The 10575-nt window shown below is 47.5% G+C and overlaps 1 protein-coding gene across 2 annotated transcripts in view; it reads right to left on the bottom strand.

Moving 5' to 3' along the window:
- Positions 1–393: 393 nt before the first annotated feature.
- USP3 (ubiquitin specific peptidase 3) overlaps positions 394–10575 on the bottom strand; it is a 107100-nt gene continuing 96918 nt past the window's right edge. For both annotated transcript variants that reach the window (XM_004716293.2, XM_045294940.1), the window contains exons 12-15: positions 7946–8064; positions 7551–7664; positions 7355–7422; positions 394–3502 (exon numbers count right to left, since the gene is read on the bottom strand). In XM_004716293.2, coding sequence (XP_004716350.1) covers positions 3337–3502; positions 7355–7422; positions 7551–7664; positions 7946–8064 — 467 coding nt within the window. In that variant the 3' untranslated portion in view covers positions 394–3336. The remainder of the gene's footprint in view (positions 3503–7354; positions 7423–7550; positions 7665–7945; positions 8065–10575) is intronic.

Here is a 10575-nt window from a genome sequence, read left to right as displayed (position 1 = left end):
GCAGGACGCGTGAAAATTTGTTAGAAATCGGGACTGTCCTGCTAAAAGCGGGACGCCTGGTCTGTTCACCTTAACTGGGAAATAAAGGCGTGGAAGGTAAGCCCCGCTGTCCTGTAAGCAAGTGAGGCCAGGCTGTTGGTTTTGTGGGGCCAGGGCTTGAAGCAGTAGTATATGGGAGCCTGCCTTAAAGCTTCGTTGATCTTCTCAAATTAATTACATGCCACAGCTTAAAATCCAACCAATATTCTTTGGAATCCAGCCTAGCAGTCCTAGAACAACAGATGGTTTCATTTGAGGGGAAGCCCCCGGGGCTGGATTGGCATGGCCCACAGCTGGGACTGAGCCTCGTCACTTCCTTGGCCTCGCTGAAAGTGCTCAGAAAGAAGTCAAAAGGAAGACGACCAGACTTTAATGAAACTTTCCATAGGACAGTTCACACTGGAGAAGCATAAAGATGTGATTACAACTTAAAATGAAATTGGTCACCTGCACAATTAAACAACCCTCCTGAAGTCCCACAAACGAGGCTTCATGGCAAATGATGAGAGCAGAGCTGCAGCTGTCGATGGGCAGTCTGGATCCAGCACTTCCAGACCCGGGGACCACACACGAGGGCCGCGGGCTCCTGTGTGCCACCGCTGTGTCCTCCTGCTGCTTGTGAGGCTGGGTGTGCCCAGGGCTGCATCCCAGCCACCAGGCTACAGGAGCAGCCTTTGCCCTGCGCCTTTCCGGTGCCACTGGAGCAACGAGGCTCACAGGAGAGATTGTGGAGCAGTGGAGGAGACCAAGGTGGGGCAAGTACACCTAAGCAGACTACGTACACTAAACCCACAACGGCGGTTTGGCTTTAGGAAATAAACATGCCCCCCACCCTACACGTCACACTGAACCAGGGCCAAGACACGTAACTGGTTTAATTCTATTACATTTATCATCACTATACACTGAGTAGAATACAGTGGATAAGCAAAGGTTCTCCACCATGGAGAGAGATTTGTGTTGCCACAAACTGTTTCTACCACCCACTGGTGTGGGAGGAATTCTAAGAACGCTTTCTTGTTCCAAAGAGCCACGTGACATGGCGTGAGGCCCTGCCTCAGCATAGGCTCTCCAAAGGAGATGCCACGTACCTGCTGGAGACCACGTGGCACACGGGAAACATCCCTGAAGAGCACAAAAGGGTCGGCGTTTGAAACAGATGTGTGTGGTAAGGCTGCAGCCGCATTTCTAACATACAAACAGGCACATTTACATCCCTGGTGATCAAGTGCATGATTCAAATGGGTCCAATCGCTTTTCTCAAAGAGCCTCCAAGATAGCATGTAAACATCAAGCAAGAAAAAGACTACAAGAACTTAAAGGAGAGGTGGATTCATCTCTTAAGCCAACAGTTGCCTGTCGGAAGTCCACTTCCCACAACAGTCGTTCCAAGAAGTTAAAGTGGCTCTTCCCCAGCGTTGCCACTGCCCGGCCTTTATTGTCAGTCATACCAGCTGCCCTCAGAGACCTGTGTGACAAACGAGACTGAGAAGCCACAGCGCTTTACCCCTCGAGGAAGCCGCCTCGAATCACAGGAGATGCCTAGATCCTCTTCATCTACACGTTAGTGTGTTGACACTGAGATGGAATCGGGTCAAGCGTCACTTCCTTAGGTAGAAAACAATCAGCACAGCAGTTTCATATGGCTTGACCAAATACAGTTAAGAATATTTTAAATCATGTTTCTATCTGTCCTTAGGACCCTGTTTGTGAATCAGGTGGCCTTCCCTCCTGCAACGGTGCAAACGAGGCTGTAGTAACGGCTGCGGTTCTAGGCTTGCACTGGGTGGTCCATGTGCTGAGGAACAGTTCTTACATGGAAACAGCTATGTGGCTACTGGAAAGTGCCATTTGAGACGAAGCTGGAACTTGCACCTTGGCGGGTTTACATGTTTACCCAGCCGCTGTTCTGCTACAAGAAAGGTGTGGGGTGGGGCCACTGGCCAGCAGGGAGGGTCACAGAGCCTCTGCTCCTGCACAGCTGCCTGTCCCTGTCACACACTTGACCCACAGACCTGGTGGGCTGGCTTCACAGGAAACTGCCCTCCCTTGGCCAGCGTATAGCAGACAGGAGGAGAAGGGTGAGGGACGAGGACCATGGGAACGGCTCAGTGAGCCGATGCTTATTCGGGGGTTCCTACTCTAAAAACTTGCAAGCACTGCCACCAAGCCACACCCACTGTTGTGGAGTCCACCTCAGCTCCGTGACCCCGCAGAGCAGAACCAGCCCGAGGGAAGCAGACAGTCGAATGCGTTCCCCGCTGCTCCAAGGCAACAGGCCGGCCAGGACCCTGGCAGAAATCACCGCCACAGTGGGATCAGAGCTCCAAATTTCAACCTGAGTTACAGCGAAACGGTTTGTACCTGTTTTTCTTGAGAGCACATTTTACAACAAAGACCACTAAACCCAAGACTGGAAAGTCTGCTGATTCACGGTGAGACCATTTCCCACGTGCTCCGCTCCGATAGGCCAGGAAGCAGCCAGCCTGGCTTCCTGCCACACGACACCCTGAGTGGGTGCACACGGCCCAGCTCCCACAACAGCAGCTGGGGGGCGGGGTGGGGTGTCAGGTGCTGACTCAAACAGGCAAAGGAACATCAAGATTTCTCTCTGCATTTTAAAACACCAAATGGTTGTGACCTCTGAACTTTTCCATACTCTCATCTCCCGATGGGGGAAAACAAAACTCAGTATCCCCAAAGCAAACAAGCACAACTGAAAGTCATTCCTGAATTTCCAGTGCAGGTACAACAGCCGTCTTATTGAATTAGTGCCAAGGGCAGCAGTCTGAGAAACCCGAGCAACTACCACCTGGTCTACCTAAGGATGCCTAGGTGCTCCCCATCAGGCCAACGGAATGGCCGCTAAGCAGTCGCCGATGCAGGGCCACAAAGGACATGCACACCGGTCCGGAGCCTCACTGCTCCCACTGCAGCGGGAAGGGCTGGGCGCCTCCTGCGGGAGCAACAGAAGCATTGACGTAAATGTGCCTCAGGGTGAACCAAAAACATGACTATAAAAAGGCAAGTAGAACTAAGTTCTCAACTCTACATAGAAAAACTGACTTCTTACAACTAAAGCAGCAAATCCGAGTGTCTGCCGAGGTTTTCTGGTAGAACAAGAAATAAAACAAAAATTGGTGCCCATATTCAATAAGTCACTACCATTAACAAAACTATAAATCCAAAATAGGGAATTGAAAAGTGCATAATGAAATTAACTCTCGGATCAAGTATTTATGGAAAATTGGAAATGTTTGTCCGGTATCGTTGATGGATAATGACGGAGAGGAGGTATTAAAGTTTATCCGCTCCAGTTTTGGCCTGGCGTTCCACGTAGAACAGGATGTAGGCCTTGGCCTTCACCACGGTCTCTTCCTCAGTCAGTGTTACAGTGCTGTCATTGAAATGGAACCAGCGACCTTCGTGAGCTGCAAATGCTGTGTAATGCCCAGAGCCGACCCTGTAAAGAAAAGGCAAGAAAAGTCGGGGAAAAGGGGAACAGAACGCAAAAGCACAAAACATTGGTGAAACCGTATCATCCTTAAGACACACAACACAACCTAAGAAATGCTAATGATGGACTGCTTATGTGCAACCAGAATCTCATGGGATTTGATTCCTGGACTGCCAGGTTTAAGGTCATGCTTTTGTTTTGTCTTGAATCATTTTACTGGGGGCACTTACAGATCTGATCACAATCCATACATCCATTGTGTCAAGCACATTTGTACATTATGTTGCCACCATCATTTTCAAAACATTTTCTACTTAAGCCCTTGGTATCAGCGCCTCATTTACCCCCCTTCCTCACCCTCCCTTCCCTCCCTCATGGACCCTTGATAATTTATAATTTTTTTTTCATGTCTTATACCAACCTGTCTCCTCCCTTCACCCACTTTTCTGCTGTCCATCCCACTGGGAAGGGGTTATATACAGATCACTGTGATCGGTTCCATCTTTCTTTCCCCTTCCCTCCTGGTATCGCTACTCTCATTATTGGTCCTGAGGGGTTTTATCTGTGCTGGATTCCCTGTGCTGCAAGCTCTTCTCTGGACCTGTGCACATGTGCTAATCTAGCCAGATTTGTAAGGTAGGATTGAGGTCATTATAGTCGGGGGAGCAAGCATTAAAGAACTAGAGGAAAGTTATAGGTTTCATCATTGCTACACTGCACCCTGACTGGCTCGTCTCTTCCTTGTGACCCTTCTGTAAGGGGATGACCAATTATCTACAGATGGGCTTTGGGTCTCCATTCCTTGGTCCTCCTCATTCACATCGATATGATATTTGTTCTGGGTCTTTGATGCCTGATAACTGATCCCATCGACACCTCGTGATCACACAGGCTGGTGTGCTTCTTCCATGTGGGCTTTGTTGCTTCTCAGCTAGATGGCCACTTGTTTTATCTTCAAGCCTTTAAGACCCCAGATGTCACACCTTTTGATAGCGGGGCACCATGAGTTTTCGTCACACCACATTTGCTTATGCACCCACTTTGTCTTCAGTGATCCTGTCAGGAAGGTGAGCATCACGGAATGCCAGGTTATTCGAACAAAGTGTTCTTGTGTTGAGGGAGTACTTGAGTAGAGGCCCAATGTCTGTCTGCTACCTTAATACTTAACCTATAACTATATATACATAGATCTATTTCCCCATCATCATATATAAATACATTTACATATGTACATGCCTATATTTAAACTTCTATAAATGCCCTTTGCCTCCTAGTTCTTTCCTCTATTTCCTTTTACTTTCCTCTTGTCCCACTATCATGTTTGGCCTTCATTTGGGGTTTCAGTAATTCCTCTTGGCTACATTGCCCTTGACTAAGCCCCACCAGGCTTAATCAATTTTAGATCACTCGTTCCCTTGTCCCTGGGTTTGTTGACACCACTTAAGGTCGTGTTTTCATGGGACGTTCGGGTTAGCTGGTCTAATAACATGTTAGTGCTTCTGTTCTTCCTCCCTAGTTTGTAGCACAATGCTTCAGGTCTTAGGAGCTTACAAGCAACCACTCAAAGTACAACAACTGATCTCAGGTCACCTGGGAACAACCTAAGTGAGAGCGGTGGAAGTTATGGACCTGCCCTCAGGAACAGCTGCCCCCTTTGCCAGGTCCCCAGGGCTACCATTCCTGAGCATTTTGATACAAGTTCCGATAGAAGAACCTGATCACTAAGGGGAAAAATGTAGAACAGAAGTTCAAGTTCTCATGGGGTCCATGCATTCTAGAGCAGGGGTCCTCAAACGTTTTAAACAGGGGGCCAGTTCACTGTCCCTCAGACCCGTTGGAGGGCCAGACTATAGTTTTAAAAAACTGAACAAATTCCTACGCACACTGCACATATCTTATAGTAAAAAAACAAACGGGACAAAAACACCCAGTGGGCCGGATAAATGTCCTTGGAGGGCCGCAGTTTGAGGACGCCTGTTCTAGAGCCGTAGAGACTGGGTAAATAAACTCCTTAAACTATTGCCCAGCGATCATCTTTAAACCAACGCTGTGCCCTTGAAGTTTTCTTAAAACCAAGTACAAGTTTATCACAAGTACAGAATGTCTGCCTTGAGTACTGTTTCTTTAAGAACTATGTGGGGTCAAACAGGTGGCATAGGGGCTACTTGCTGGGCTGCTAACGGCAAGGTCAGCAGTGTGAAACCACAGCTGCTCCGATGGACACAGGGCTTCCTACTCTTCCTGTAGGGCTATGAGTCCAGAGAGAATCAACTCCACGGTGAGAGTTTGGGATGTTTTGTGCGATTTGTTTTGTTGGGGGTGGGGCTGTTGGATTGGAACTATCAGATAGGAAACTTCCCAGATAGTGAGTTTGTGTTAATGAGGGAGGAGGGTGTGATGCACTCCTTTGGGGGACCCTTTACCTTGGGTTTTGAGGGGAAGAGTTAGGAATTTTCCCTGGGTCCTGAAGGATTACCTTTGCCTTTGCTTTATATGCAGGGGTGCTTACTTTTGTCCAGGTGCCATTTCCTGAGTAAAAGTGGTTTGACACCACGGCTTCCCTGTGGTTGGTGTGCACTTTGCAGAGATTGGTCAATTGACTATGTAAATGAAGTGACTATATTAAAAATATGTATATATTGCCAGTGAGTTGATTCCAATTTCTAACCCTACAGTGACAGAGCAGAACTTCCCATAGGCTGCACATCTTCATGGAAGCACACTGCCACATCTTTCTCCTGCAGAACGGCTGGTAGGCTCAAACCATCGACTTTCCATTCGCAGCCCAATGCTTTAACCATGTGCCACCAGTGACTGTACCCACACTCGGAAAGACCTTTTCTTTCGGGTTTCTGAGACTAAATCTACCGGGGCAGGCAGTCTCTTCTTTCTCCTGCAGAACAGCTGGTGGGTTCTAACTGATGACCCATGGTTAGCAGTCTATATCACTTAACTACAGTAAGTGTGTGGCCTACCAAGAAGGGGTGGGTCAGTTTGTGGCCCTGGTGGGTGGACCACGCCTTGACATGGAGTGGTAGCCAGAAGCCGACAACCCCACAAATGTTTGAAGTAGCAGGAAACTGCAGACAGGAGAAAACGGGAAAAGAGGCAATGGTTCTCAATGCCATCGAGTTGGCTCCTACCCATAGCAACCGTATAGGACAGGGTGAAAGTGCCTCTACGTTAAAGCAGGCAAAAACTCTCAAAACCAAACTCACTGCCGTCAGTCGCCTCTCACTCAGCAACCCTGTAAGGCAGGGTAGAGCTGCCCCTGGGCTTCCCGAGGCTGGAGCTCTTGACAGCAGGGTCTGTTAACGGCGGAGGCTGTGAGTCCTGGTGTCAGAAGGCAGGGCTGAGCAGAGCTGCCCGAGGACCGGGAGGGGCCTGCACAGCTGATGCTCTCCTGCTCCAGGAAGAGAGACTTTGCCCACCTGCTTTCTGTTCCTAAGGTTCCTGTGTTGTCTACTGGCTGGGCCCGATCCCAAGCTGTACTGCTACTTCCTTTAAAATCCACTGTACTGTGGGTTGTGTGCGGCCACTGCCAGGAGCAATGGGACCTGGAAGAGAGCTCGTGCATGGAGGGGCAGTGGTGTCAGAATTGACAGAAGGTTGGAGGGTGGAGGTGTGTCTGACAAGTTCTGACAGTGCTGCCCCTGCCAGTTTACAAAGTTTCACACATGGAAGAAAGTGGCCGGTGTCCCGAAATTGCACCTGCAGAAACTGTTGGATCGGTGTATTTTATGTATGGCCTTCACACAAAACATGCAATCCATGTATGTACATATGCACACATTCAAAACATACATGAAAAACCATGTACTGCGGCCTGGGCGGGGCCAGCCCACCAGACACACTCACCCAGACCCATGGTGCACCACGACGGCAGCCAGGTCGTAGAGGCAGCTCTCCGGCCCGCTGTTCTCAGGCTACAGGAGAGACAAGGCACGCAGGCTGAGCCACGAGCAGTGTCACTGAAAGTGACATCCCCGACTCGACCCCTCCCTTGTTCACAAGAACCGCACTTTAACCCAGTTAACAAAGGTAACCACCTTACCTCTAATAAGTAGCATTTCATGTCTAGACCTCTCAGAGGAAATTCTACGTATGTGTCAACTTTGTTTCTTAAATAGGCTGTCCAGTGGAATCTTTTCAAATGTAAGCATAGCACCTGGGTGACAGGGAGGGACAAAGAATATGAGCAGACATCTACCTTACCTGCCAACCGCCATTCACTACTTGACAATGTCTCTCAAAAGTATTTTCTGTTCCCTACTCACTCACTGATACTGCTTTCTCCTGTACACATCTTAAGTACTCTCAGGGTTCGGCTTTTACTGGAAACCCTAACGGCCGTTACAGAGCAGAGCCGCGACCACAATCGTCTTCGTACCAGGAGTACGCTTCTCCTTCTCTAGAAACTGCATCGGGACTTGGGATTTCAACACTTACCTTGGGTAGCTTTTGAATCCAAAACTTTTTAGTGGACTTTTGTTTCTTTTTACATTTATGGCACATATATAGCTCTGTCTCATCAAGTTCTTCTAAGTCAGTAAAACTCCGAAGACAATCTGCAACAAAACGGATTGTGGCCGCATTAAAACCGGGTAGAGGTACTCACTGTACTGTGGGGGCCAAGACTGGAATTGAGGATTATAGGTTCAAGCCTTGTAAACGTCTGCTGCAAAATGAAGACAAACTACTGTGCGCATGTGAAGCCCAGACATCGTGCCTGAAGTGTGGTGATAATTAGTAGCAGATGACATTGTTGTTGTTTGTTCTATTGATGAAATAGCTAGACTGGAGAGCACCTGTATAAATGGTATGCTGACGAAATAAAGGGTCCAATAGCAATTGTATATCAGTATCCTAGATATGGAGGCGAAAGCGCCAGTTCATCAGAGTCAAATTCAGGTTAACCCTTTTCACAGACCCAATGTATTAAATAATGAACACAGATTACAGATGGCTACTGCATCAGCCATTATCTTCCTACTAAAGCACCCACCAATCAGGAGCCCTGGTGGCAAAGTGGTTAGTCACTGGGCTGTGAACCTCGGGCTTGATGGGCCAGCACGTGCTCCACTCCACACACACACACATTTTAAAAGAGAGAGACAGCTATATAGCGAGCATGCATATATCCTTGCCATTCACTGACAGAGCACTAGCCAGCTAAGGATCTGAAAAGGACCCTGAACTGCACAGCACTATGAAAGTTTACAGCAGCACGAGGGTGACCTTCACCTCAGCTCACAGGGGAAGTGAGAAGACTGGCTCTCCCCAGCATTCATCTCTCGGGAAAGCTTTGTTTTTCTCCACTTACCTTCACATGTCTCATTAAGGATCCCAAGAAGCTGCCAAAATGTTTTATTGGCATTTACTGTATTACATGCGGGGGAATGTGCCACGGCGGTTTTGAAACCCTTTACAACATTCTCAGGAGTTCCGTGGCATTATTTCACAATGGCCGTCTTCTTCCGCCTCACAGACTGTACCTGCTAGAGCAGCCCCTGTGCAGAGCAGAGGGTGCAAGCAGTTTGCTGACGTTATCAGAGCCCCTTGGTGCATTATGTGACTTTTATTTTAAACAGCCGTCGCTGGAAAGTATGCTTAAGTTAATAAAGATTTAGTTTTACTACAAAATATGTACACAATTATCAAGGAGACACAAAACAGATTTTGTTTAAAGAATCCAAGTAATGTATGTATAAAATAAATTACTTCCTCCTGAAACTTACGCCCCCCCACACACACAAAAAAAAATCAAGTACTTCCAAGGAGAATCTTTTTAGTCCATGACTTGCTCCTTAAACTATCAAGTTGACTCCAACCCCGAGGGCCCTTGCAAGGCAGGGAAGAGCTGGCCCAAAGGGGGTTCCAAGACTTGAACCTCTACAAAGCAGACTGTCACATTGCCGCTGGTGGGTTTGAACCACCGATCTTTTGGTTATGCAGCCAAGTCTTAACCCACCATGCCACTGGTTACATAGTGCAATTTATGAAACCAATGTCCTAACGGAATTTTTACGACTACTGTGAAGAGGATCTTTTGCTATGTATAAAAAGGCAAGTGTTTTGGTCTACTTTTTCTATTTCCACCCTACTAAACTTTTTAGCTCAATATTTAAAAGAATTCGAGGAGACTCCCTGCGCAGTGCCACTCTGCAGAGGCCAGGCTGCCCTTGCCCCCATGGCTTTCTGCTCCCAGTGGCAAGTAAGGTGGGGCAGAACTGCCCATGTGGGTTTCTGAGACTGAATCTTCATGGAAGCAGAAAATCTTAGCTTTCTCCAGAGGAGCAGCTGGTGGATTCGAACTGCTGACCTTACAGTTAGCAAGCAGCCCAGCACATAACCATTAAGGCCTGGCAGCGATTGTTAAAAATCCTCTTATTTTCCAACCAAGTTTCTTGTCGTGTTCTAGAAATGCAGTCACCTCAACTGCGCGTGCTGCTCCTTCCTTCCTCCATTCCTGACTGGCGTCTCTGTTGTGTGTGCTGCTATGGCCTGTGCTGGATGGCACTAGTAGCACCAGGCCTGCTGGTGATTCGCGATTTTAATGGGCAATTGCTAGTGCTTCACCAGTAAGCAGGATGTTCGCTGACAGCTCCGGATACACAATCCTCACAAATGAACACTGCTTTTCAGAGCCAATCAAGAGTATCCACCCCCTCTTTAATTAGTAATGGATTTAAATTAATAAATAATAATTTCTAGTATTAATCATCCTTGCATTGTTAGAATAAATCCTGCTTGATCTCAGTGTGGTATTGCTTTAGGATGGTGGATTAGTGGACTTTGTTTGCTAATATTTAAGACTTTTGATCCACAATATGCATATTAGGTTTTAGAACTGGGAGGATTTCAGCTCCCCATAATATGTGTACTTTTAGTTTAAAAACTTCAATCCTCAGGGGTCTCTTTCGCCATCACCTTTTCTTTGTAAATGAAAACAAAGCTTAACAATTATAGACCCTGGGCATTTATAGAGGTCTAGATAAAGACATATACATATGCTGGGGAAATAGATCAATGAGCCTGTATTTATAGATTTAGTATTAAGGTAGCAGAAGGACATTGGG

The sequence above is a fragment of the Echinops telfairi genome, unplaced genomic scaffold (genome assembly GCF_000313985.2).
Source record: "Echinops telfairi isolate 266 unplaced genomic scaffold, ASM31398v2 ScPeMD7_4048;HRSCAF=4782, whole genome shotgun sequence".
NCBI classification, from domain to species: domain Eukaryota; kingdom Metazoa; phylum Chordata; class Mammalia; order Afrosoricida; family Tenrecidae; genus Echinops; species Echinops telfairi.
This window is presented reverse-complemented; position numbering and strand designations above follow the sequence as displayed.